General features: G+C 44.8%; 3 protein-coding genes across 3 annotated transcripts; 1 reads left to right on the top strand and 2 right to left on the bottom strand.

Annotated features, from left to right (window-relative positions):
- Nucleotides 1-524: 524 nt before the first annotated feature.
- On the bottom strand, nucleotides 525-2589 carry cfl1l (cofilin 1 (non-muscle), like). Its single transcript, XM_030378877.1, has 4 exons — nucleotides 2274-2589; nucleotides 1242-1531; nucleotides 957-1033; nucleotides 525-767 (listed from the first exon to the last, which is right to left on the bottom strand). The coding sequence occupies exons 1-4, from the start codon at nucleotides 2274-2276 to the stop codon at nucleotides 646-648; spliced, it is 492 nt and encodes a 163-aa protein (XP_030234737.1). The 5' UTR covers nucleotides 2277-2589; the 3' UTR covers nucleotides 525-645.
- Nucleotides 2590-3477: 888 nt separating this feature from the next.
- LOC115559787 (calpain-2 catalytic subunit) lies at nucleotides 3478-11948 on the bottom strand. Its single transcript, XM_030378876.1, has 21 exons — nucleotides 11547-11948; nucleotides 11072-11141; nucleotides 9891-10009; nucleotides 9390-9523; nucleotides 8786-8954; nucleotides 8607-8690; nucleotides 8264-8349; nucleotides 7642-7716; nucleotides 7105-7265; nucleotides 6575-6744; nucleotides 6463-6474; nucleotides 5841-6052; nucleotides 5712-5748; nucleotides 5545-5610; nucleotides 5362-5419; nucleotides 5204-5268; nucleotides 4993-5061; nucleotides 4802-4880; nucleotides 4530-4646; nucleotides 3866-3924; nucleotides 3478-3763 (listed from the first exon to the last, which is right to left on the bottom strand). Exons 1-21 carry the CDS (start codon nucleotides 11781-11783, stop codon nucleotides 3737-3739), a joined length of 2106 nt encoding a protein of 701 aa, XP_030234736.1. The 5' UTR covers nucleotides 11784-11948; the 3' UTR covers nucleotides 3478-3736.
- Nucleotides 11949-15404: 3456 nt separating this feature from the next.
- Nucleotides 15405-26502, top strand: sft2d1 (SFT2 domain containing 1). The gene is made up of 8 exons (XM_030379121.1): nucleotides 15405-15700; nucleotides 16423-16509; nucleotides 17811-17893; nucleotides 19751-19832; nucleotides 21235-21270; nucleotides 21367-21425; nucleotides 23131-23160; nucleotides 25738-26502. Exons 1-8 carry the CDS (start codon nucleotides 15638-15640, stop codon nucleotides 25775-25777), a joined length of 480 nt encoding a protein of 159 aa, XP_030234981.1. The 5' UTR covers nucleotides 15405-15637; the 3' UTR covers nucleotides 25778-26502.
- Nucleotides 26503-27637: the final 1135 nt, after the last annotated feature.

Here is a 27637-nt window from a genome sequence, read left to right as displayed (position 1 = left end):
TTGGGGCAGATTTTCAAAAATACTTGCAAGGCTAATCACACACACCTGGTGGTATGTCTCAAGCCCGGATCCATCTACAAGTTAGTTCAACCATTACGATGCACCAATAAGCATTTAATCGTATTCTATGAGCGCAGGAGTTCCTGAAATCAATACTCCAGCCATCCTTAATATAACAAATGGACAATATGAAATTCTTAAAAACTTTATTCCCCACCTAAGTGTGAGCTTCCAACATCACAACAGCTGGCATTGAGAGAAAGGTGCTTCATTTTTAATTAGGGGCACCTTCCCTTTTGGAAAGAGCTTGGTGTGCATTTGAAACTAGAGGCATGTTCATCCTTGAGCATGAAATGAAAATGAACAAAACGGTCAACAAGGATACTGCATCACTTTAGCTCGAACTGAGGTCTACATTTGAAGAATGAACATTTTTAACCAAGAACATTATTCATGGCGCCTTTACTAAAGGGTAAAGAATACAGAATTGCAGATTGAGTAATCGATGGACCCACTCCCGGCAATTCATTTAATTGTGTCTGTTTTATTAACACTCGTGTTTAATCTCAATTGTCATGTCAAACACATTTTTTATTTGATCTACATCAAAACAGCAAACATGGATAGCTCTGGCCAATGGTGCTACTAGTCTTTTACATCCTTCCCCTCCAGCTTGATAATTCCCTTTCCAATCTTGCTCAGAAATGCGGACTGGTCTAAGAGGTCTGAGGTGTCGTTTATCTGCCAGTCGTGCTTGATGCCGCAAGCTGTGGTCAAACAAATGCAAAAGTTAATTTATAGCCACATGTACAAATTAGGTGTATATATAACAATGAAAGAAAACAGAATAAATCGCTGGCGTCATTACTTGCACCACGATTCTGTAGCAAAACCGAAGCCCCACAAGTATGGGAAATGTTTTACTAACATCTGAGAGATGCAAAATAAAAAATTACCTGCGAGTGCCCGTTTGATGGAGTCTTTAGAACTGGCATACAACATCTTCATTTTAATCTTGGTATGATCAGGGATCCTGGGACAAGGGGAAAACAGTGATTGAATGATTTTGCAAAAAAAAAATGTGGTAGCATCGAGAACTCAATGAATGAAAATGGTTTAGGCAAACAGCTGGCCAGTGTAAAAGCAATCCATTACCTGATCATAGTATATACGTGGAATCACTGTAAACGTTCTTGAAACTTACATATAACTATGCCCTAGAAAAGTCAACAATAGCTTACCACATGATGAAAATCAATTCGTTTTTCTCAGTTTCTTTGGTTTCATAGCAGCAGTCGTAGACAACATAGCAAGCCGGGTACTCCTGCAGCTTCATTTTCAGCACCTTGTAGGCATCTTGGTCCTCGCCATCGACGTCTTTTATCTGGAGTGTGGAGTCCACACCGATCTCTCCTTCGTTGATCGTGAAAAACAAGGCCTTGAACCGGTCCCTGGGATCCTCCTTGTTGAGGCGGATTTTGATGCTTTCGATGCAATTACTTGCCTCAGCACTGACCCTGACTCCTGATGTCTGTGAGAAAGACCATGCAAAACATTTGACTTGGCACCCCACATCTTCATGTCAAACATGGATTGAACTACCAGTCATGTGGATATTCCTTTGAACGATTAGCTTTTCATTACCAACGTATCCTTCAAAAGTTAAAAACGAGTAGTGCTTGGTCAACGTAGGGAAATATTTAATCAATCAGTTTGCAGAAAGAAACTGAAATCAGTGTTATTATAAAGATTAGGAAATATATAAATACGTATCAGTATTTATATATTCCTACAGTATAAAAAAAAGCGATGCATTAGGCCCATTAAGCGAGACGTAAAACTAAATCCACATAATAGGGCCTGGCAGCAGCATTCCAGCTCAACGATGTTCAGGCCTGACTGCTGCATTCCTCCAAACGGGAAACAAGTTCCCACAGGCAGCTGGAGCGCCTGCGTGCGAACTGCTGAAACTAGTTAGGAGTACAGCAGAGCCATACACCGACAGAGAAACCAGTCGACCTGACACCAATCGCACACCAACTCCCCTCTTGGTAAAAAACAAAACATCTTTATGGAAGCTAGCGTCTCCAACGCTGAAGCGTACCAAGAACATCTTAATTTACAAGTGTGTGGGAGAGTAATACAAGAGGTAAACGGCTCTTCAATTAACTTAACAATCAGCAATTAACCCCACAGTTTAAAATACGCAAGTGGTACCCTACTAGCCAACAAAACCGTACATATTTAACACTAACTTGGGGAAAGCTACTTACCATTTCAACGTGTGTGTGTGTGAGTAGGGCAAAGACAAGAGATGTAGTCCGCAGCGACAGAGGTCTGGTAGAAGAAGAGGCGCAGATCCGAATGGGTGGAGGCAAGCAAACTGCGCACACCTTAACCTCCCGCCCTCAGGTGAGCTCCGACCGGCTGACTTAGGCTACGTGTAGACAATGATCCTATCGAACAATGACTCTGGAGGGGGTCATGGTTTGGCACTTTTGTGTCACGGTGCGTATTTATTAGCGTTCCCAACCCGCAACTGTTTAAATCTTAGAATTAATTAAGTAGGAGCTTCCGGTTCAGCAACTCAGCAGGTGTGTAGGAACCAGGAAGGGGCGGTAAGCTACGAGGAACTCCCTTATACGGGCAACACTGCTCTTCACGTATTTCAACCTTTTGCAACGTGGTGCGTTTTTACAGCCTAATATGGTAAAGGGAGACATGTCTGAGAAGGCCTTTTCGCCGTGAGGCGAACTGTCTCTGGTCCCAAACACAACTTGAAGCTGCTGTAATTAAACAGCGTGCCTTATCTCTGGTGCAGGCATATTGTGTGTTTAGATGAGACAAGTATAGGGGAACGCCCTCAATGTTTTTCACGCAATAAAATTACATGATGTTGAGCTTATGGATGCTACTGATGAAGAAGGGCAATTACATGTCAAATATGACATGTTTTGATGAGGATTTGGAGACTCATTTGAAGGCGACACCAGGAACTTTGCCAATAGATATGAATAGGAAATGGAAAAGGGTAATTAGTGAAGTGTCAAAGCCTAATAAGCCGTCTTGACTCCCAAACCAGTTATAGGGTGCTGCATATGGACAGTTACACCAGCAGATGGGATTGTATGTTGAGTAGGAACCAAGGATAATTCCTCAGGATTGCTACTAGGCCTCAACCAGTTAAATCATGCTAAGCGGAGTGGAAAACGCCTTCATAAATCAGATTCATGAAGAGGCATTTCTTCACCCTCCGAGGCAGTTGAGTTCATGTTAAGGACTTTCCTGCTGCGTGGTATCTATCAAGTCGTATTTATGAAAGTATTCAAGGTCTGTGTTGGGAGAACACAGGCCTATGTTGGCTTTCCCCACCTCAAGACTAGAAGCTATTCAAGTTTCTAGTGAGAAAAAGACATGTGATTATGAATCACTGGTAGGGTACTTTGGCTCTGCGTGTACACACAAGACCTCCCCCACTGAGATGTGTGCAACCTTTATTGACAGAATGAAAAACACTCATGGACCCAATCATATAATTATCAAGTGATTCATGCGAGAGGCGAGAAAAAGAAATACACACATGTGATGTGATGATGTATGATGTACATGTATGCTATGTTTGATGTATGATACATATGATGTGCATGATATGATGATTTCAATGGTGTATTTGAAGACGTTCAATACGGGATTCATTCGGACTGCGGTCATCACTGGGGGGACTGCCATGGCTTGACTACAAAACCATGGACAACTGCAGCCACTGTGAAAAATGGTAAAGATGGCACGGTAAGTCACAGTGTTGGTCATCACACCGTCTGCCCCCCCATTTGCGGCGATGTCGTCTCCCGCGGGGGCTGCTTACCTCCAGAGGCTTCAGCTCTATCCTGCCATCGTGGTCTTTGTCCAAGGCCTTGAAGGTTACTGTGGCAAAGCGAGAGGGAATGTTAGGGTCTCTGTGTGTTTCTTTGTATTGTGATAGCCGTGGACTGGATGTCGGGACACATAATGAGACATAGCTAGAGTGATGGAAAATCTGTGTGTGGTTTTAAGCTTGTATCATTTTGGATTTGTTTTCTATTTCTTCTGATATCTAGCCATCCTATCTGTTCCTCCTAGTGTTATCCGGGGTTAACCTTTGTGCCTTGGTTGAACCGGTCACAAGGGGGCAGCTTATGCTTTCCCCTGTTTGATGAGAACACAAGTGACTCTGGCCTTTGGTAAACATGTCCCTGATTTGATCATTGACCATTGTATGATGATTGTGGGGAGGGGGTGAATCTGTTTAAATAGCTCTGTTCAACTGTATTCTGGGCTCACTCTGCTAGAGAGGAGACTAGTGTACGCATACATTAAAGAAGGTAAATTGTCTACAACTATTGTGGGCTTTTTTGCATTTAGAAGTCTCATCTGTCCTAGACGCAATATCTGAAAGAAAATGCCACAGCACTAGATGCTAGCAGCATAATGAGACATAGCTAGCTAGCAGCATAATGAGACAACGGTTGTAATCAAACAGACCAACTCACAGAAGAGAATCTCCAGACGAATCACACAGCAGACAAAGTTGTCAAAGTCAATGGTGAGGTCTGGCTCGCTGTAGCGAGCCACGATGATTTGATGCAGGGGGCTGCTGAGGGAAAACCCTACCCACAAAATATATATTCAAGCAAATTACATGCTACAGTTTAGGAAAAATGCAAGCAAAAAATGACATTGGAAGTTGGAAACCCCAACAGGATGTGATCATCCCGTATCTGGATCTTCCACGCTTAAGCAAAAGACGTTCACAAATTCTCACCAGCCTCTTCGACAGCCAAGCGCATTTCAGTCGTGCTCATGAAGCCGTTTCCGTCTGCGTCTTTCCCCTTGTACAAAATCTGTCCAAGAGGCCACATTGCGTCGTCCACCATTAGAGCACAACATTCAGGGGATGTAATGTGCTTTGCTGTAATAGCATTTATTATTTACAGTAATACAACCAAGCCCCACCAGCAGTTTCTCAATCTTAGTCCACAGGATCTTAAACTCCAGAAGGCCAAGTTTTCTGGTTCCGTCTTTCTATTGATAATGGGGTCAAGGAACACGTGATGTAACAGATGGTGATGCTTTGTTGTACGTTTTTTTGTACTTCGACTATGTAATCACCCTTTAAAAGCACTTATTGAAGAACTGCAAGGGTTATTTAAGCTAGAAAGGATACATCCAGTAGAGTGATCATGTTGCGACATGTAGTTAAGCTAAACCCAGAGGTCTTGATATCAGCCCCTGTGGATAGAAAAGGCCAAAAATGTAATTAATTATGTGTTGCTTTAACATTGAGCAAGGACGTCCCAAAGAGAAGAAAAAAACCTTGCTTACTCTTCATCACCACTTTGTTGAGAACCTTTTGCAGTTCAAACATGGACATTTCCGAATCCTAAGGCGTGTTCAGAAATCATATCATTTTAATCCAACTGGCTGTCTTCTACATATTTTACCAAAAGATGCTGTGGTTAATACAACTTTTCTTTTTATATTTAAATTGATGCATGAATAGCATACCTTTCCAGAGAGTTTTCCAAACAGACTCTTAAACCTGTCATCTATATCATCTTCATCCACCTCAATCTGCAGAGGAGTCAATGGAAAAGTACAGCTTTTGAGTTTTGATTGATTGATTTGGGGTGTTTGGCAGTTTATAAGACATCACGAATGAGCTGAGGTGGCACCTGTTCAATGTCGCATTTAATCGGGTCATCGATCTCTCTGGAAAAAAGGGACAAAAGTCACATGGTTATATAATCCCTTTTGAAAAGTTCAATGGTATCTTTTTGGTTCCATATGAAGAAAAGACTTACTCGAAATCGGCTTGTTTCTCTGTGAAAACGCGCAGGTAGAAGTCTGCGTTGTGGTTGGGTTCGTAGGTGGACGGGATGATCAGGTACTCCCCGGGAGGAAGGCAGAAGCGATTGCAAACTTCTCGCATGTTGGTGAAGGTCTCGGAGCGAGCCTGAGAACACTTGGTCTGGAAGAACCTCTTCTTCATGTGCACTTGCCTGCTCCCAGAAAACTAAAGCAAGCACCCCAAGTTTAACTTGTCATGCGTTCAACCATCCCGGTTTAAAGGGGACATATTATACCACCAGGTGTGAGTGTGATTAGCCTTACAAGTCGTTTCGAAAATCTGACCCATATGACATCACTAGTGGGCGTGTCCACCTAGATCTGTGCTGGATAGATCAGTCCACCAGCCTACCCAGTGGACTGAAGTAAACGTTGCTCATCTATCCAGCACAGATCTAGGCTGACACGCCCACTAGTGATGTCATATGGGGCAGATTTTCGAAACGGCTTGTAAGGCTAATCCCACTCACGCCTGGTGATATAATATGTCCCCTTTTAATCTTCACCTACAATACATAAGTCTTATAATTTGTAGAAACAAGCCTCATCAAAAACGACCGCCTTTTTCAAACATACCTCTTTAGGCATCTGAAAAAAAGAAGCAAAAAGAACCCAGATGTATTGGTTGTCGTTTTCATTGAATAACAGAAAGGGTGCTCCTAGCACTGACCTAAACAACGTGCCGTACCTCATAAATGGCGAAGCCCATGAACTCCAGGTCGTCTCCCATCTTCCTCATGCGCCGCTTGTACTTCTGCATCAGACCCACGATGACCGTGCACCCCTTCTCCCCCTCACCCGGGTCGTCATCCACCTCCTCCAGCTTTATGACGAACTGGGGGTTCTTCCAGAAAGAGTCTGGCACCACCCCCGGTTAAACCAGCGTTATTTAGGTGTTTGGTCACAGTACTATTGCCTATTTAGTCGTTTAGCAGACACTTCCGCAAAGACTGGTGTCATTAAGGATTAGGTAAGGGGTTTTAGGAGTTAACCTTCCCCTACAGATAGACCGTGGCCCTCAGGTTTCAAACCAACAACCCTTCGGCTGCGCCGTGACCCTTAAAAGTCCGCATTTTGAGTGGGTTGCAGAGCATATGCCATCCTTAATCTTGAGAAAGCAGTCCAAGACTATGCTAATGTCGCTGGGTTAATTCATGTTCAATTGTTTGAGCCCCAATTGTTAAAGCCTTGTTGCGATGTCGTTATGAGGGACCGTACCCGTGAAGTTCCTGCATCCCCCCGCCGTGGAGCCCCGTCTCCAGCCCTCCTCAAACTCAGACAGGGCCCACTTCTTCACCCCCGTGTCTGTGAGCGCGTCGGGTGTGAGGTTGCAGATCTCCAGCATGGAATACTGACACAGGAAATCCGAAAAGGACATCCTGAGGACAAAAAAAGTACGCCATGACATAATTACTTACAGAGTGTTGGAGTAGCTAAATAGTTTAGCGGCTCAAAACAGCCATACATTCCATAGTTATATAGCTGGGGGTATGGCCGGTCGGTTGCACCAATATCTGCGTCCAGCTGCTTCTAACGGCCAGCTATGTTTCAGATTCCTTGAAGAAAGGCTTTGGCTAGTGCCTGCATTAATGTAACTTCAATAGAGTGATAGGAAATGTTTTATTCAACCTGTTGGCACAGCAAAGGAATTGTAACAATATAATGCAAATAAAGACATTTTTTATTTGGTTTATGGACTTTCTTAACATGGACAAAGAATGCAAATAAAAGTCAGCCTTTAGGCAGAAACGTTACCAAAACTCTCCGTCTTCAGAGCTCTTCTTCAGTCTGTCTCGGTCCGCGTCCCCCACATAGCGCCACTCCATAGAACTGCAGAATACGGTATGCAGATCAATAGGCAATTCAATGCAAACGACTGGATGTCTTTTCAATACCAACGGTGCTGTTCACATTTGCATCTACTGCCGAAAGAACATTCCTGCTGTCGCGCTTCAACCATGGGGATGAAATATAAATTTACCAATAGTAGCTTACTCCACTTACATCTCATGTCATATGTTTGAATTCAAGTTGAATACTGGGCTGGTTCTACTTGGCCTGACAGAAAGTCATGCTGTCAGTATGGAAATTTAACTGAATACAATCATAGCATGAGGTTCTGTAAGGAGGTCCACCAAACAGCCACGGGTGGCCAGGACATACACATACATACTGTATGTCTTTATTGATCAGAAATCAAGCCTACAGGCCACGTTTGTGTATGTGGTCACTACACATGATTACATGATTACATGATTACAGGTCGGTCCCTGTCAAAACCCAACACGGCTGTCCACAGACTGCGCTCGGTTTGGTGAAACATGTCAATACAAGAAAACCAGAGCCAACCGGGTCACATGACCATCTGAGTACTCACTTGTCACTCCACCTCCCGGTCCACTCCACCTCCCCCCATGGGTTCCTCACGCGGATCAGCTGAACCTGGTCTCCTCTGTACGCCACCTGGTGGCCACACGAGAGACACCGCGTCAGTCACGAATTTCTGGCTTTATTTACTGGTTGCGACCGGATACCAATCACAGCGGGATATCAAGGGGACAAAACAAAAATCTGTTGAGGGAGGATTTGATACACGATTTTGTCAACAAAACACACAATCGTCACATCTCCCCTGCTGGGTTTTTCCCCAGGACCATCTTCCTCTGTGGGAGCAATATGACACACTGCATCTCTGCACGGAAACTTTGGGCGCACCTCACCTGCTCTGCTCCAGTCACCGAGTAGGCGTGGCCCTTGACCAGCTTACGAGACGTGACCGCTTCGGAATCGGCCGCACTGGTGATCTAAAGCAGAGAGGGGATCAAGCTGTTAATACCACAATGATTTAGAATGAGGTGTTCTGCTGACAGAGGAGTTAATCTGAGATATCCCCACACACGTTGATGCTGCAGCCCAGGAGAGAGCCTCTGTCCAGGGCCTTTCTGATGATCTTGAAAAGGGGGGGTCCGGCCTTCAGCAGATCGTGTTTCTCAGCGATTCCCCCGGTGAAGTCCTCAAAGCCTTCAATCGTACTGCCACCTGACAACGCCTCGTAGCAGCCATTGAGCCTACAGAGGAATACAGACCTTAGTTGTCGTCTAACACACTAACACATTTACCAGAGTGACACTAGAAGATATCTTTAGCTCCTGGCCGACCTTCCAGCCATACTGTGTGTAGCCATACTTGGAAAAGGTTTTCTATACTCCACAACGACCTCCAATACCTATCTCAGGCCTTCAATACTTAGCCCATGCCTCCTATACTTAGACTAGGCCTTCAATACTAAGCACAGACCTTAAATACTTAGCAAAGGCCTACTTTACTTATCTTAGGCCTTCAATACTTGGCGTAGACCTTCTATGCTTAGTAGGCCTTCAATCCCTTGTTTAGGCCTTCCATATTTAGCAAAGGCTCTCCATACTTCTATACGTCCTATACTATATAGGATCTAGCTAATAGTATTCGTATTCATATTATAATAATTAGCATAAGCCTAGTACTTAGCGTAGGCCTTCTCCAGCAGGGCGCTCCAGAACTCTGAGCTGTCAGCAGAGTGGACAAACAGCAGCTCGCCGTCCTTGGTTGGCAGGCGGTCGTCCACCACCACGTCCACCCACTTCCCAAACTGCCAGAACTGAGGACGCATGCAGGGCAGAGGGCACACGATGAGCTGTGTCTCGCTCCCAACGCCAACAGTACCACAAAATTAGATCTTGTCAGAATTGGGAGAATTTACTGGGAATTGCAACACTTTTCAACAAAATGTTCAGTCCAATTTTTTTGCATTATTCTTACACCGCATTTTCTAAGTCAATAAATCAGATCACATTTTTGCAATTCAGTGGCAAAACGTCCTGGCAGACCAGCTGGTCAAAGCTGGGAATGATTTGAAAAGAGTAAACCAGGTCAATACCGTAGAGAAAATATTTCTCTTTTGTACCACCTCTGCTTAAAAAACACAAATAGCCACGAGTGTGCATGTGTGTGTGTTGACCGTGAACCTGGAAGTGGAAGATGCCAGCGTAGTTGTGCTCGAAGCTCTGGTTGGGAGGGACGACGTGAGACAGAACCTGCTTGTTGAGGGTCAAAGACGCGATGGCTGCTAGGAGCCAGCAGTCGCCTGGACACACACAGGTAACAAGTTTGGTTAAAAATGGCACTTAATGTACGCACTTATTGTATGTTGTACGTCCTGTCACTTAAAAATAGTACTTAGCATTGTGTATCTTCTTATCCTAGTGATCTTTGTTGTATACAGGGAATGGGTTAACTCAACAATTGTTAGTGGTTGGCACCTGGTTTGATAAACATCCTTACTGTACCTACAGCGCTTTATTGTTGTTTCTCTTTCTTTTGACAGATGTACTCTTTGTAAGTTGCTTTGGATAAAGGCGTCTGCTAAACGCCCTGAATGTAAATGTACAAATGAGGCCAGGGGATTTAACATTTAACACAACGGTTGGACCTGTTGAATTTACTTTTGTGTCTTTATAGTCTTGTTTTTGTCTCACATGTCCATTGTCCTTAAGCCAGGAAAGCCGAAGGAATTAGCTTCTTTCTAAACATACATTGCTGCTCCACCTGTCCGGGGTGCAGACTGAAAGGTGAACCGGGGAATCGTGTAAGACAGCCTCGTAACTGCCTCGGTTATTATGAGGTGACAAGGGACTCAGCATGTAGGTATGTTCAAGGGCGTGAAACGTTCTTTCAACGATGAGACGTTACCACAGCACCGGTTTATAGGACGAGGTCGACTTGTTTTGCCATGGCTCATTCTATTTGCAAGTGGTAGAGGAAGCGCTATGAGATATATGTAGCAGTCAGTGCTCCTCACTTGTTCAGTCTAATGCCATGCATGCACGAATCATGCAACAACACATTAGGACAACTTGTTTTAATGACATACGATTATTTGTATGCGTTATGTTTCAAACATGTGATATGCCTTCTATTTTGTGACACCATTAGAGATATATATACTGTAGGTATATATTTTTTTAATGCTAAATATTCTGAAAAGCACCAACCCCCTAATGTATTATAAGGTTATGACATGTGTTTTGGTATAGGGTTTATTACATGCGTGTGTGTGTGTGTGTGTGTGTGTGTGTGTGTGTGTGTGTGTGTGTGTGTGTGTGTGTGTGTGTGTGTGTGTGTGTGTGTGTGTGTGTGTGTGTCTTACCAAGTGCTCCCTGACAAATGTCAGTTCTCGTAGCATCTTCCAGTATAAATTTCGGATTTCTGCATATATCCTGGCATAAGTGATCAAACAAACATTTGGTCAATCAATCAATGACATTTTTTAGGACAACTTGAGAACCATTACTATTGACATCACAAACATTAATGATTCTGCCAGTCTTACATTGGGCCACAGATTGATGATTATTTGCTTCTACGCTTGTGGTTTGAGCGATAGGGATGCTGCACTAGTGAATGCGTTTTGGGTCACATTGACAAACCGCCTATTATTTTGTATAGGTTGGAGAACAGGCTGGGTTTAACATAATTTTATCATAATCAATTTGTCCTGCTCGAAATCCATCCAATATCTAGAAAAACCTTAAACCCGGTCATCATTGTGCATATCATCACATAAGAGAAGGAAGTTTAACATATTCAGAAAGATCCGTTGTATTACATATTAATCTACCAACCTTCGGTCTCTGCCATTTGACACCACGGACTTTGTATGAATTTGGTCCAAGATCTTTAAAACCTAAGGAAGATGTCACAGCCTCGAATGACTCATCCTCAAACAGCCTCCTGCGTTCCAAGCAGTCTCTCTTCAGCGCCTCAAAGTCCTGGTTGTAATAGTTCACCGCCCGTGTGTACCCGCCAATGCCTTGGGATCTTTCTCGATCGTGTTGTAGTTTGGAGGCAATCCCAGCCATTTTTTTGCAGTATATTTGAATCGATTTACAACTGTAATCCTGTATTCCTTCCTACACCTCTGGAATCATTTTTTGTCGACAGTTTGTATCCCAAGCTGATGGAAGAGGCACGATTTAAAAACAACACCCCATGTCTCCACCCATTTCTCTTAAGATGTCAACTGTGGGTGTGTGTGTGTGCGTGTGTGTGTGTGTGTGTGTGTGTGTGTGTGTGTGTGTGTGTGTGTGTGTGCGTGTGTTTGTGCGAGTGTGTGTGTGTTTGTGCGAGTGTGTGTGTGTGTGTGTGTGTATCCTGAAAAGTACTATAATTATGCAAATGGTTGAATAATCACACTTTTCGTTGTTAATGTTTCGATCAAACATTTGTAAATGTTAAATAAATAAAAAAACGTGTGTAAAAGCTCACAATTGATCATCAAGCACGGTTTATTTAAAATATGTATTATTCATAAACTAAAGAAAAACAGAAATGAATATTCAATTAAAAAATAATTCAGACTCCGTGTCTAACAAAAGACAAACGGCTGCTGTCTCAAGTTTCTTACTGTTTCCAGATATGATGTTTCCTGAGATGCATGAGATACAAGTTATCGTGCATGCGCACGTGTGTGTGTTTATGTGCGTGCGCGCATGTGCCCGTACGTGTTCATTCAAGGGTGTTTTAGTTTGATTATTTTGATGTTACAATATTCTCGCTATGTTGACTTTGTTCCTGTTGAAAATAGAAGGTCGAAACGCCCCAGACAGGATTGTCTAGTTGGAGAACAAGAATTCCAATACCTTTCCTTACCCCATCCCTGCGGGGAATGAGTGTATTTCACTGTCGATCCTCGCCTCAAGATTTATCTGCAATAAAAAAATATCTTGACAGCTTTCATCATCATTTAGAAGTAAATTAAGCCTTTGAAAAGCAAGTTTGCAACGGTGCGATTTCTATATCTATGACTGCATCTTATCTTGTTATAGTAGCCTACGGATGTTTATGGAAGGTTTTGTTCTCGATAGTTGATGTGATAGTTATATGATGCCTTTCAAATTCTTCCGTCAGGGTTCAACTCACCAGAGCTATTTAAAGAGATAAAATAATATAATCCTACTTGATCATGAAGTTAATGGTGCGCTTTCATTCACATCTTCGCCGACGATGGGACAGCAGTTGGGTCTTGATAAGTCTTGGTAAGCATTTATTTATCTGTGTTGGGCTCTAAAATCACTGGAGAGATGCTTATGACAACTACATGTAGGCCTACGTGATTAAGTCAAACAGCTGCGCAGTCATTTTGTCACAAGATTTTGGAATCCGCTGATGAATTTCATACCAAAATTCTAAAAATTCTCAAAAAATACTGTAGCGTGTGACAAACTCGGCCGTCGTTTTCCTTACCTTCTTTTGTCCTCACCAAACATGACACTGAACTGTATAACCAGTGGTGTAGTGGTCCCTGGAGAAGTGGGTATACTCTAAATGTTTTCCCTTTTTTCAACGCAGCCCAGAAAAACGCTCTGTATTAGAAACAGTTACATGTGAGACTACTCTATTTAGCTTACCCAAAAATCCTTCAGTAGTATTTGGTCATTGTCACATAACTTCTGCTGCTTGATCTCAGGGAAGAAGGATTATGAAACTAAATCAATACTGGCCCACAGACTAGTGACAGACAACTATGCATTTTGAGTGAACTATTCCTTATTCCTGGAATGACACCTATTCTCTCACTTGGCAAGTCAGTAATTTATTTTGTAAACTGTGTCTTTGAGCAGCTGATTTGCAACACAGCATGCGCCGGAGTGGGCCACTATTATAAAATTAACATGACTTGATCAGGAGCAGTTTGTAGCTATTACTGGTCACACAGGCAGCCTGAATGTAAAATATAGATGAGGCAAACATGGTGTTTCAGTAATTTTTTGAACATTTATTTAAATAAAATACTTCAGATCTGAATTTGACAATGCATCCTTGTTCATATTTCACCTTAGATTAAAAAAACGTACATCATTCTCTTCCACATCAATCATCTCGTTAGATATATATAATATCAATATATATATATATGAATATCATATGATGATTGAACATCATCATTCAAATTATTCAACAATCAAATCGGAAAAGGCAGCGAGTATTAGCCAATAAGAGGCAGAGTAGCGTGGGTCATGGCACACAGGGCTTTTGGCCGTGATATTATATATACAATTATATTATATACTATTATATATAGAGCTCCGGGTGTCGCAAACGGCAACATTCACTTTCTCCTCCATGCTGCAGTTCACCCCGGACTGCACTGCACTGAGTTGGCCGGTTGAACGCTGATTGCCTGTTACGTTACATATGTCACTCAGTGGCCACGCTGTTGAACGCTGATTGGCTGTCATCACGCGAAATTCGCGTCAAAGTTGAAATATTTCACCTCGAGCGAATTTGTCGACGGCGAAAGTGTGACGCGACAAATCAAAACTTGACGCCGGTTTTCTCTCGCGAAAAATTCGCCCGATACGCGTCTCTACGTTCACTTGTATGGGATCTTGTCGCCCCGTCGCGTTTGGTGTACTGTGAACGCAAAAAAGAGGGAAATTTGGCTTGCAGATACTGCTGAATGGTGCGCATCTGGGGGGATTCAGAAGTGGGTTTACGCTATGATGACTGCAAAATAAGTGGGTATACGCCGTATACCCGCGTATACCCTGGACTACACCAGTGTGTATAACCACTAGATGGCGCCCTTACCACATAACCCAGCCTGTCTGTCAACGACGCCTCTTTGGGAGGCAAACTTCACCTTGTGGCAGCCAGCTTACAACCATCATGTACTCGTAATGAGAAATTCTAATTGATCTCCATGAGATGATCAACTTGTAACTCACTCCATTAACCATTATATCAGCTCACTCTTGCTAACTCACACCGACAGAGTATCCTGAATGTCAAGACATAAGTCATGGCATTGCTCTTGGTATAATTCCATTGTCATGCACTCGATTAACATAGACTCCAAAAATATGCAAATGGTTATTAAAGTGCATGGTTCACATACATGCAAAAGTGTCGCCGGTCAACAACATAATCCGATACTTGATCATGAAGTTCTGTGAGAGAACAGTAAAACCATGTGACCGAGTGGAGCATCTCGTGGGAAGGTCATATGACTGCCTACGGTTGGAAAGGAATCAGGATTCTGTTAATAGGATAACGGTGGTCGGTCGCGTCGGCGATTCTTCTCCTCACATCTTTGCATTTCCAGCCCCTGGAAAATTAAGTGAGGATTATTTAAGAATCAAAATCGTTTACCTAAACTTTACTAGGCATAAGCTGTTTGTTCATCCTAATTTAGTCCATGATATGCTTTAAAAACAAAAAAAGCGAGGTTCATTTCAATTGTCTCCTCCTCGTGTGCACGCATTATGGATGCATTATAAAATAGCCATATTATACAAGGCGTGGACTAAAACTTGACATAACGCTCTCCTTCCGGCAGCCAATCCCAGTTTTTGACAACGCCAATGGCGTGCGTTAGTGTAAACATCGACCCGCCCCCAAAGATTTGAGGGACACTTGCTGCGACCTATGAAATTAGTCTATACAGAAACCCCTCCTACTGAGGCACGCTCGGGGTGGAAATACGCCCCGTAACGCGGCGGTGCCCACAGAGCGCGTCCCGGGGACGTCCCGTCTGCTTTCTACTGACGTCAGCGAGAAACTTCCGCCCGGACCAGCCCGGAAACCAGTCTGTAGTGAGCCTGATACACACTTTACTCAAAGTTAATTAGAACAAAACGAAGCGCTTTAGGTGACAAGTACATAGAGATCAGCGGAAAACTCAACAACAACATTGTCCAGCTCTGTCTCGACCATGGACAAGCTGCGTCGTGTGCTCAGCGGACACGAAGACAACGAGGAGTCGGGGCTCACGCAGGTAATCTTATGTCAGTGTAGTGACGGTTACTGTTAATATAGACAATGATTTATATGTTAACAGTCGGTTTTTTTGGTTTGAAACGTAAGGTTAACTTTCGTACGAAGCTCGTACTCAATATGGTCCATTGCATACATCTGCAATGACTCCTGATCCAAGCTGTCACGTGCTTCCTCTTCATATTCACACACTGTAGTTGTTTTAGATGAGATAACAGTGACACCATAACAGTAACATTGATTGACCTAACAGTGATGCATTAAATGTGTGTGTTGATACCTTTTGCACGCTTTCACTGGGAGCAGGATCAAAGGAGGTAAGATTTGGAAATAATGGTTCAGTGTTTCTGTCATGATCTTTTTCTGTTAATTGACTCCTAAGAAACCCGAAACTGGAGAAGCAACATGCATGTGTCGCATTGTGTCAGTGTTGTTGTTTCTTGCCTGAAGCCTGTGTTCCTATCAACTGTCTCTTATGTCCAACGGTGTTATAGCACACGTGGTTAATGAAACAGAACTTCATATATAGACAGACACTAGTGTGTGTGTGTGTTGTGAACTATGCAGGGGCGCTGGTTGTGGGTGGTGGGAGGAAGGGGGGGTATTTTCCACTATAAACATGATAAACACAGGCTCCACACTTCCCTCTATTTACGGAAGGCTCAGGTCCTGGTGGGCTTGCACGTCTTGCCCCCGTAACATCCTCTGATTGTTGTTCTGCAGATATTGGATGGCTCCACGCTCAACTACAGCACCAGGGTGAAATGGTTTGTCATCTGTTTCGCCGCCGGCGTCCTCTGCTCCATACTGGTGAGGAACTGGGAGGATCTGTCTTGAGTTGATGGGGATGTTTTGCATGTCAATGTCTTTTGTAATGGTGTGTGTGTCCGCCCGGTTTCCCCTCTGATGTCGCAACCGCATCGACAGCACGTTTCCTGTGGGTAGTAGTTCTGTTTTTTAATAGAAAGTAGTTATTTTTATTGGAAAGCACCTGTTGAGCTTATGGAATTTATAGCTTTTTATTGTTGTTGTCGCATTCTTCCTGGATAACGTTTCAAATGCATGCAAAAAAGAAAAATTCACTTTAAATTGACAGTTTTGCAAAGAGTTGCACTATTAATAAAAAAAAATTCAAATGTATTTTTTTAGTTTGAGACAATAACACGTTTCGTTGTCCTTTTGATTTGTAAATATCTGTTTGAATATTCCTGTTTAGTCATTCAGCAGAGGTTTTATTCAACAGCGGCTTGTAAGAACAGTGAATTTACGTGAAATATGGAAATTCTACCACCAAGTTGTACCTGATATCTATCTTGAACATGGGAACATGGGTCGCCCATTTCAAAAAATTTTTGCGCTATAATTTCCTGTTTCTCAACAGCAGTTTGTAATAAAATGTATACTACCGTTCAAACGTTTGGGGTTGCCCAGACATTTTCCTGTTTACTTTTATTCAGCAGTTTTCAGTTGTGCTAACATAATTGCTAACGAAAGGGTTTTCTAATCCAATATCAAATTTATTGTCTTTTTTTATTCCAATACGGTTCTTAGGAAGGTAACAACCCCCCAGGCCATATCTTGAGGACCTTTTTCAGTAATATTCGTGCTTTTGGACTGAGCTGCTTTTTACCTGACTGAGTGAATGTTTTGATAGCTGTACTTTCCCTCGAGTAAATGTGTTATTAGCAATTACCCATCGTCTTACCATCGGACATCTCACTCCTCTCACACTAGGGGGGGCCCTATCTATGGGAAACAAAACGATAACCGCCAAAACATGTAATCAGGAGGTAGAGCTCGTTGACTTGTAACCGGAAGGTTGCTAGTTCGATCCCCAGCTCCTCCTAGCTGAGTGTCGAGGTGTCCCTGAGCAAGGCTACGGACGAGCCGGCCTTGCGTAGTTGACTCCGCCGTCGGTGTGTGAATGTGTGTATGAATGGTTTTAACTCGCTTTGGATAAAAACGTCTGTTAAATGCCCTAAGTGTAAGTGTAACAACTTAATTTAGTCAAAATGACAAGGAGCTTTCATGTTATGCACCGGCCTACCTCCGTTAATGTGTAACTAGGAAGCCGACCAAAAGCTGTTGTTTTTGTATTTTTGCCCTGCCAGGGCGCAGCATTGCTGTTCCTCCCAGGTGGGATCAAACTGTTTGCTGTCTTCTACACAATAGGAAACGTCGCAGCACTTTCCAGGTAAGCTGCAACGATGACCTTTTTACTCCAGTCCCGTGACTGGCCTCACAGTAATGCTATGTTTAGCGCATGTCATTCTGGTCACCATTGTGTTTCGATGCATTATTTTATGTGTACATCACATGGCATTTGCCATTGACTAAGGTTATCGATGATTTATGGGGATTTAGCCATTCTATGCTACTAAACATTTTTTTTATGATTTATTTATGCATGTAGAACAATGGATGGATAAGCTGGATCAATGTTGATTAAACTATAATTAACTACAGAGGCCCTTAAGGGAATAAAGCCTCTTCACATGGTAGCATTTTGAAGTAACACTATGCTGGCCCCATAACCTCATGAGTTTGATCTCATTGCTTAAAATTGCCATTGAAGAGATACTAGTTTTATCACGAGAAAACGGCTTTGCAAAGGTATTGATTCCAACTCTTGCGGTTGGGGGCGATCTTTTTGTTTTGAGGTGTCCTGTGTCAATATGTGTAGAGATGAGAGAAGCAAAGTGAGTCATCCTCTGTTTTCAGAGCCCAGGGTTACGGCTCACGTTGTTTGGTTCTGTGTTCGTCGTCAGATCCGTTCTCCAACTGACATCGTCTGTAAAATCCTTCAGTAACCATCAGGTCGTATTTTATTTAGTTGAAGTTCAAATGCAGTCTTACCAATGTTCTGTTTTGAACGTTTATTCAACGTCATCTTTTGAAAACCACATTCAACTTGAAACACCACGTTCTTTGTTGAAGAATTTGAGACAATGGTTTTCTTTGCAAGTTATACAAAGTGCGAGTCTGGTCAGTGGTTCCTTCCTATGACTACTTGTTGGGGAGATCAGATCACAAATGAGGCGACAGCCCCATTAAAAGGCTTCCCCAGATACCTTTAGTCAAGGAGCATGTGAAGCTAGCTTAACTATTCATTCATTTGTTTACATAAATAATATCTATCTATATATACATCTTGCTGTGTCCCGTGTGTGTGCGTGTGCGTGTGTGTGTGTGTGTGTGTGTGTGTGTGTGTGTGTGTGTGTGTGTGTGTGTGTGTGTGTGTGTGTGTGTGTGTGTGTGTGTGTGTGTGTGTGTGTGTGTATATATCACACACAAATGCATAATTAGCAACTAGCCTTACTCGAGCGTCACCACAGTGGGTGCTGCGGTGATAAAGCCCTGGGTGCGATGTCAGCGCTGACGTCGGGGTCTTAAATTAGTCTTTGTCTTGGGTGGCAGCGGCGGTTCCGGCAGCAGCATCCTGGTGGTGGATGGCATTGCTGCGTCCCACCCACTGAGTGCCGGGCAACCGAGGGCGGGGGGGGGGGGCGAGGGGGGCTCCAGGCTGTCAGGGTGCACTTGTTGCAGCAGTGACGCCACTCACTCACACAGCCCCCTCACTCGCTGCCTACTCATCGGCAGCGAGCTCGCCCCCGCTCACTCGCTCGCTCGCTAGGCCCCGACGCTGTCCGTGTGAAAGGACATTGTGTGTGTGTGTGTGTGTGTGTGTGTGTGTGTATGTGTGTGTGTGTGTGTGTGTGTGTGTGAGATGACGTCGTCAGGGGCCCACCAGCGGTCTGAGCGACCGGAGCATCAGGGAAGGGGGGGGGGGGCGGCTGAGGGTTACGTCAAGCGCCCCAGAACGTGTCACCGTCGTGCGCGGAATTAAAGATGAACATTTGTTAGCCTTTTCAAATTGTTAGGACCGTGTATGTGTGTGTGTTGTTAACCAGGTTTTGTGGGGATGTTTGAAGGAAGGCCGGTATTGCACTAATTGTAACGGCGGTTTTGTTTGTGGAGAAACCCACACCAATGCAGCAATTCGTTATTCGATGTGAATTTAAACACCTTTTCCCTCATGTGTCCCTCAAAGCACCTGTTTTCTAATGGGACCATTCAAACAACTCAAACGCATGTTTGAACCAACAAGACTGATTGCCACCATTGTCATGCTGGTAATTACATTTTCTTATTTGTTCATTCATTTAAGCTTCGAGTTGAACTGTACGTTAAGCTTTGAATAATGACCTGCACTCAACTATACATGGGTGTGGCCTCGTTTTGTCTTATCAGTGCCGCTCAGTTTACAGCAAATTCTGTTATCTATTCTTGCATGCTATCATAAACGCCAGGCCCCACAAGCCTGAGGCCTTCTGCAGTTGCAACCTGCAGTTGGTAAACGTATTGACCCAAAACATTGGCTGTTTCTAAAACAAGTGAGCTGGTGCTATTCACTCGCCGTTGACTGCCCAATACGTGCTGGCTGGCTTCTTCCTCAATATTTAAAATGGCGGCTGAATGACATGCCAATATTAGTAAGAAACCAGCTTGCCGGGAGTGAAGACATTGAGCTGGATGTTAATCAGCTGCGGGCATTAACCTCAGATCAACATTCCTTAACAATAGAGTAGTCTGCTGCAGACTAACGGGGTATGAATGAGCGGACAGACCGGCTTATAATGGATCATCATCCCGTTAAAAGAATGCAGAGGAAATCATATCCGAGATGCGTTAGAAGCGTGTGGAAACGTCCTCACCGATCTGAAGTGCATCGCTAGGATACCGATCCACCGCTAGGTTACCGGTCCACACGGTCGCCGTGGCGTCCACGTACATCTGGGGCAGACTGCATTCCAGGGCCCTCATGTCACTCACATGGCCATTTGCACACTTGTGTTGTCATGGAAACCCAGCGTTCCGCCCCGACTCAACTTTGCATCCACAACGGCGCAAATAATGGACACTTGGATACCAGACAATGGATTCCACTGTGTGTGTGAGAATACTTCAGAGGCGTGCCATTCTTTGAGTGGTGGAGGGGGGTGCAGGGGTGGAATATTCTACTGAATTGCGGTGGTTAAGAGATTAGCGGTAACCATAAGGATGAGGGAGGATGCCTGTTGACCAGTGAAGCAGAGACCAGGACAGAGACATTTTGGAATGCAAGGCTTAACTGCAGAGTGGATCAGCATGTATGGTACTTTAGCCGACAAGAAAAAATTTAATAACCCAATAAATTAAAATCCGACAAGGCAAATATTAGTCTCCTAATACCCTGGGAAGGTTCGTCAGAGGTGTGTACACACCGAAAGCGAAGCGATTATTCTACTTGCATATTACCACAATCTTTTCTACATATTTTTTCAAATATTTTATTCATGCAAAACACTTTTATAGTTTGATTTTTACTTGTTTAGGCACTTTGAGGGCCATAAACCAAATGTTATTACGTTTGTTTGCAGAGACGAGCACCTGTGTGCATCTCACAAAATCAATCTGGTTACATAGAAAGCACTACAGGATCGTTATCGTTATTATACGATGTGAACTGACCCTTGACACTTTTCCCTTCCCTAGCTCTGCCTTGTCTTAACACTATGTGCGGCGTTTTGGGTAAGTACACCAAACATCTACCCGTTGTACTATCCCATATCACGAATCAGTGTCGAATAACTTCTCGTCTAACTATTCAATCTCTCTTTCGTATAGTGGAAAAAAAATCTACTGGCCATCATCTTCTGTATCTTGCAGTTTTTGGCGATGACATGGTAAGCTTGGTCCAGTGACCTCTCTCTGCAAACATAAAACCGTTGGTCAAACGGTTGTAATCGCTCACACCTATTCTAATAGAGGCATATTCTCACACGAGTGGGCTTAGGGCTGCAGGCCAGCTGCCTCCGCGCTGAGCTCCATGTCAATAGGGGTTGACGTGAGCCAGCTGACGGCCACCTAAGCTGATTTACTGCCCTGGGCGCGTGCTGCTGAGCCAAATCCTGCAGCACTTAACCGACCACTGTTAAGGGGGGCTAGCTATTGGACGTGTGATTTGAGGCGCAGGTAAAAGTCAAAACATCATCAAAAAGAAAAATTTACATTTGTTTTAAATGTGTGATTTATTTACACGTATGCTGTACACGATTCATTGTTTTTTATTAGCAATTCGCAGAGGTTTGCGTCTTGCCTTTTGATTTGGCTGACTGATCAGCCGTAGCAGGCTTGCTTATCCTGTCCAATAAGAGGGGCCGGTCAGTTGTGACTTTAGGCTTCCTGGCAGATTGGCCTTGAGGTGAACCCAGGACACGGAGAAGAATGCCCTTTTGTAATCAACGGTGGGGGCCCGGGTCACAGGTGAATCACATCAGGGCGTGCAACACGAGTGTGACTCACTTATCGGCAGGAAGCCCCACCTGAGGTTTGACCCCGCGGGGGGGGGGGGGGGGGGGGGGTCAAACCTCGACCACACAAGGTCGACCACACCGAGACCAAAACGTCCTTTCGGTCGTCTTTCGTTCGCGGGTCAGCCCTTCTTGTGTGTTCCTTTTTTAAACCCGGGTATATTTGCACAGGACTCACCCGGGAATTGTGTTTGGTTTGTGTCCGTGGGACTGGAGCCTAACTCCCCCCTCCCCCCCTGCCAAAATCAGCCGGTCATGTGATGGATGAGTAGCAACGACAGTAGGCCCCACACAACTCTAAAACTAGAAGACCACATGACATGGGAACATAACTTTTCTACCTTGACGGGTCATTTCCTGATTCAGACCCATTCCAACAAATCCTGATGGGATGTCATTGGTGCATCACTCCTTCAATGGCCAATCAGCTGGCCTGGGACAGAAGGTCAAGCGCAAGAATGCCCTTTCCGTCGGTCTTCAGCTGCTTGTCAGTCGGAGCGGTGTGAAGCTGGGAGGGTCCGTCATGGCCGGCCGAGAGCAGATGAGATTAGAATCATTTCTCAGAAAGACCCGTCAGGCTTATCATTCGGCTACCGCCATGAATTCCTCACATTTTTTTAAAGTGTTCGGATTCTGTACCCAGTTCCTCCTGTTGCCCTGTGATGGTTGGGCATTTACTGTAAGACAGTTATTTAGTGTTGCAGCTGAGTTTGGCTGGTTTTGCCCTGGTCTGTGCGTTGGTTGGTTTGGATGCTAGGAGATGTCTGTGTCATGGCCCGGTCCAGGAAGGTTTACAGTTGCTCGAATGATCTTCTAGATACCTTGAATTATGATGATGAAATATAACCTACATTTATAATTTACATTTATATTTATTGTATTTATATTATATACCACAACCTTTCATTGAAAGAGAATCAACTCAACACCAATGTGGTTATTGTGTTGGGGTATACATTTAATGCTCGCTATGATATGCGTTATATTGACCGGTTGAAATCTGTATTTCTTTTTTTTTTTTACAAAGCAGCCAATCTATTTCCTTGACTTCTCATTATCGATTTATTTTTCTCTTCAGGTATGGCATCTCGTACATTCCCTTTGCCAGGTAAGGAAACTATCAGAAAGTGTGTGTGTTTTTTTTTGTGTGTGCGCGTGCGTGTGATGTCATCAAAGGCAAAGGTCGTTTTAATCTTCCCACAGCATTAGTCCACACGTTCTGCTGCGTGGCTAAGCTCTCTCTCTCTCTCACACACACACACACACACACACACACACACACACACACACACACACACACACACACACACACAACTTATTATCACCCATCCTTGTTTACTTGCTTACCATGTTCGGCGCGGTGACGATGCCGCTACCACCGCGCATAACAACATGTTTTGATTTACCTCGAAACTGCTGTTTGTCTCCGCCGTATGGCGCTAATCCCGCCTCCTCTCTGTGGTACACAAACGGGGGGCTTGTTGTCCCACGCGGTGTGTGCTCGATGTGGGACCGTGTCCGAGGGAACAGTGGCCTCACAGAAGCCACTGTTCCCTCGGACAAGAAATGGACAACCAAGGAACACAATGGACCACCAAGTCGCACAAACTGGACCGCCCCGTTGAGGGACCGACCAGTGATGGTGATAGGACAATAAGTATTTTTACGGAAAATAAATACTATGCTAAGAATCCGGGCTTGGTGTGTGGGGGGGGGTATGGTGTTATGATGTCTACTACCTATCATAGGATACAACCCAAACGGGAGATCTTGTTGTTGTTCAGAATCCCCCCGCCCAGAATGTCATTGGGTTCATGTCATTGATTGCTCCGTTTTGTTTTTTATTACCACAAAGCCATATGCCACAGCACCACGCCTCCCGAGCTAAGTGCCAAATGGAGAGGGGGGGGGGGGGGGGGCTTGTGATGTTGTTTTCCAGCTGTGGACGCTCTCCCTGTCTCTCATTGGTTTGTTCCGATGGCCCCAGGGTAACCCCCCACCACCCACCACCCCCACCACCCCACCTTCTCCAAGGAAAAGTGCATTGCGCACTGAGGCGACTTGATAATCCATCCTGACAGCTGAGACCCCCCACGGCTAAACACCGCTGGCCCCTTAACCCCCCCCCCCCCCCCCAAACCTGACGACGGCACGGGCCAGACAACAAAGGCGTTCCGTCGATCGTGGCCAATATCGTGCCCAAAACAGAACCCGACGTTTCGCTGTGAATACGTGCCATTTAGATATTTCCGTTGCCTCCGAAACCCCGTCGGTGACGTATGGTCATTTTTACATCATGTGTTGTTTTGGTCTTCCATCAACAAATGAACCCCCCCCCCTCCCCGCTGACACCCCCTCCTCCGTCCTAATCCTCTTTACTTTAATCCATTTTTTCATTTTGTTTAGGATCGGATTATCAAGCGTGTTTAAAGACGGAAGTTAGTAATTTCCGGGGGTGTTTATCTGACCCCGGTCACCCTGACTACCGGCTATCGGGTCATCAGGCCCCCCCCCCCCCCCCCCCCCCCCGGGCCCCTCACAGGTGATCCGTTAGTGACCGCTACCTGGCTGTCCACTTGGTGGAGCCGCTCTGTAGGCCGGCCGGGCCCCTGTCTCCCCCTCTCTGCTCTGGGTACACCGTAGGAGGCATGGGGGGGGATGGGGGGGGGGGGTTTCCTGTGTTTAATCAGCACAGGAAACCCACGCAGAGTCGTTCTTTATTCACGCTGCTAATTCGGAGGAGGAACAACGAGGCGTCCGATTTGGGTCTGAAAGCAAACGTGTGTGTGTGTGTCTGTGTGTGTCAGCGTGTGTATCAGTCTGAACGTGTGTGTGTGTGTGTGTGTGTGTCAGCATGTGTGTCAGTCTCAACGTGTGTGAGTGTGTCAGCGCGTGTGTGTCAGTGCGTGTGTGTGTGTGAGCATGTGTGTGTCAGGGTGTGTGTGTGTCAGCGTGTGTGTGTGTGTGTGTGTGTGTGCCTGCCTACGGTATGAATGAGCGAGGTAGACCAATCGCAGCAGAGCGGAGGTTTGGGGGAGGGAGGGTGCAGGCAGACGAGAGGTCTTATCCAGCCCACCCTTTCCCTCTCTTTCGCTCCATGTCTGAGGCAGGGCTGTGTCCCCCCCCCCCCTTTCCCCCCTGTCACTCCCACCACCTCCCCCACACCTCTCCTCCCTCTTAACCTTGACGTCGTTCCCTCCCTCCTCCACACAGCATTTGAGGGCAGCAGCCATTAAAAAAAAAAAAAAAAAAAAAAAAGAGATAGTCTGCATAGCAACATGCCGCCGGCGATGTGGAGCTGGTGCCGGGTAGGCCAGGAGGTTTTTCCCTTGGTTGCCGTGGCGACCGCCGTGCATCAACCCCCCCCCCCCCCCCCCCCCCCCCTCTCTCCTCCCCTCCCTTCAACAGGCAGTACCTGGCCAGCCTAGGAAGCCACCACTGCTTCCTAAGCATGCGGCGTCTAGGCCCCCCCGCCAGCTCAGTCAAAACACACTTAGTAATTCATAACGTGCCCCGCCCAAAGCCGGCCAATAACATGGGGAGCGAGTGCTGGATGTGTCGCCGTGGGTTACGTACGCCTCACTGCCAACGTGTGCATGGTGACGTGCGTCTTGAAACAGCCCTTTCAAGCCGGGGTTTATTTTCATCATTAACTCTTTTTCCCCCTTTTGGGTTCTCTGCACAGAGACGCTGTGATGAAGTGCTTCACGACCTGCCTGAGTTAAAGGACCGAGTTGGAGGAGGTTGAGAACTGACCTGAGGACCGCAGCTCCACTGTGTACGCCGCTGTCCTGAGAACTGACCCACAGCTTCACTATGTATGCTGCAGACATAGTGGACTTTGTATTATAGAATGTTTTTTTGTTTTGTTTTTGCCAATCGTTTCCCTTTAAAATCCTTAACTTTACTGTGAGTTCTTCCTTAAGTCACTGAATTAGGAGATATATATCCACGCCTGCAATCATGATATAACACTTTCTGACCAATGCATTCATCATGACATAAGATTAGAGTCATTTTAACACTTATTATTATTTATATGCTTGTTTTCTTGAGGATTTTATACATTTTGCCGTGCAGGGAAGTTTCCTTAATGTTGATATCCTTTTTCTGGCATCGTTTTTGTTTCACGAAAAAGCTTTTGTCCATGTTTGGATCAAAATGTACATACTTGATGAAACAATTCACAATTCAGAAACGTATGTGAAAGAGTCGTTGTCGAGTACATCATTGAAAGATAAAACTATTAAAAGAGGATAGAGTGGGATAGTGTTATATTCCATCTTCTGCAACTTTCCTTCAGGTGACAGTGCCTCGCATCGCAGTTTATAAACAAATGCAAGATTCCGGAAAGCCGGAGGGAGTTTATCCTCAGCCACAGAGGAACAACGTTTTGTTAGCGAGCAATGTTGTATGTGTGTACATCAATAAAGCTCACCTCCCCCCAGCACCTACCCGTGAGACGTGAAACTCATTGCTTTCTCTACCTCAATCTCATTATTTTTCCAATCATATGTCGAAAAGAACAACTCGGTTATTTCTGCATTGGTAAGCAACGTGACACAGTAGTGACCCAGTAACCCACGGAGCCCCGGTTTCCCCCCCTGAGTCGCGCCGGCATTAGTGCACAGCCTCTGAGGATGCGGTTGTCATGACAACCTCCAGGAAGAAGCATCCCTTCCCCCCTCCTCCGCCCACCATCAACGGTGTTCCCAGCGCATGACACACTTTCATTATGCTAATGAGAAAGAGAGAGAGAGAACCGACTCACACTTCACCCAGAGTCTCTGCTACGATCTTTCTTGACCTCCCCTCGCTACTATGGTTCAGGCTAGCCGTGGATTAAGAAGCTATCTTTTAGTTCAGCACGTTCACCCGCAGACCCCTTACAACCCCCACGTGGGTTAGCCCTGGGTTTTTACCCCGGGTTTCAATCTGGTCTACCTCCAGGATGGCAACATGTGATTAGGATCATTCACCAAATCTTGTAATGGAATCTCCTGTATTCTCGCTTAATCATATAGTCCCCCCGCAGGGTGTATAATGTGATGGTGGATTAGGTTGGGTAAAATCTTTTTTTCCCTGATACTTCTTCAACTGGCCGACAAATCCCCAGCTCGCCATATTAGCGTCGCAGTAATCGGGAGGGATCATCAAACCATTCCGCGACTGTATCGCGGAAGAGGGGAGGGATTAGTTTTCTGTTTTCCCAAAACAACTAGTCGGGAGCCATACCTTCTGCTGCGCATGACTGTATGGAGAGAATAGAGATAACGATAATTAATTTAGCCCGTTGCAATCTGTCGCCTCTAATCTAAGTGACATATTCGGTTCTGCTGTTGGTTGCGTGACGTCAATGAAATAACCTACACCCTTATTGGAAGTAGGCCTACCTATAATTAAAAATAAACAACCATAGGTTATTAGGACCATATATGTTATTAGAAATATTTAGGCCTTAAGGTCTAATAAAATTGTCACTGTGTTTCTTGTCACACTTGACAGACCTAAAACATTACCGGGAACAAGACAATTAGTTGATAGGCTGTAGGCCTTTGAGATGGTGTTTGCCAAATAGGCCTGTG

This window comes from Gadus morhua, chromosome 15, assembly GCF_902167405.1.
Source record: "Gadus morhua chromosome 15, gadMor3.0, whole genome shotgun sequence".
Taxonomy (NCBI): domain Eukaryota; kingdom Metazoa; phylum Chordata; class Actinopteri; order Gadiformes; family Gadidae; genus Gadus; species Gadus morhua.
The sequence above is the reverse complement of the archived record's forward strand: the minus strand, read 5'-3'. Positions and strand labels throughout refer to the sequence as shown.

Coding starts and splice junctions, on each gene's coding strand:
- cfl1l (XM_030378877.1), bottom strand. Junction 1,034..1,241: donor GAATTGATTTTCATCATGTG/GTAAGCTATTGT, acceptor CCCTTGTCCCAG/GATCCCTGATCATACCAAGA. Junction 768..956: donor CATCAAACGGGCACTCGCAG/GTAATTTTTTAT, acceptor GTTTGACCACAG/CTTGCGGCATCAAGCACGAC.
- LOC115559787 (XM_030378876.1), bottom strand. CDS start 11,783: ATGGCTGGGATTGCCTCCAAACTACAACACGATCGAGAAAGATCCCAA. Junction 8,350..8,606: donor CGGTGACTGGAGCAGAGCAG/GTGAGGTGCGCC, acceptor TGTGGCCACCAG/GTGGCGTACAGAGGAGACCA. Junction 3,764..3,865: donor TAGAGCTGAAGCCTCTGGAG/GTAAGCAGCCCC, acceptor CATTTTTCACAG/TGGCTGCAGTTGTCCATGGT.
- sft2d1 (XM_030379121.1), top strand. CDS start 15,638: ATGGACAAGCTGCGTCGTGTGCTCAGCGGACACGAAGACAACGAGGAG. Junction 15,701..16,422: donor AGGAGTCGGGGCTCACGCAG/GTAATCTTATGT, acceptor GTTGTTCTGCAG/ATATTGGATGGCTCCACGCT. Junction 21,271..21,366: donor CACTATGTGCGGCGTTTTGG/GTAAGTACACCA, acceptor TCTTTCGTATAG/TGGAAAAAAAATCTACTGGC.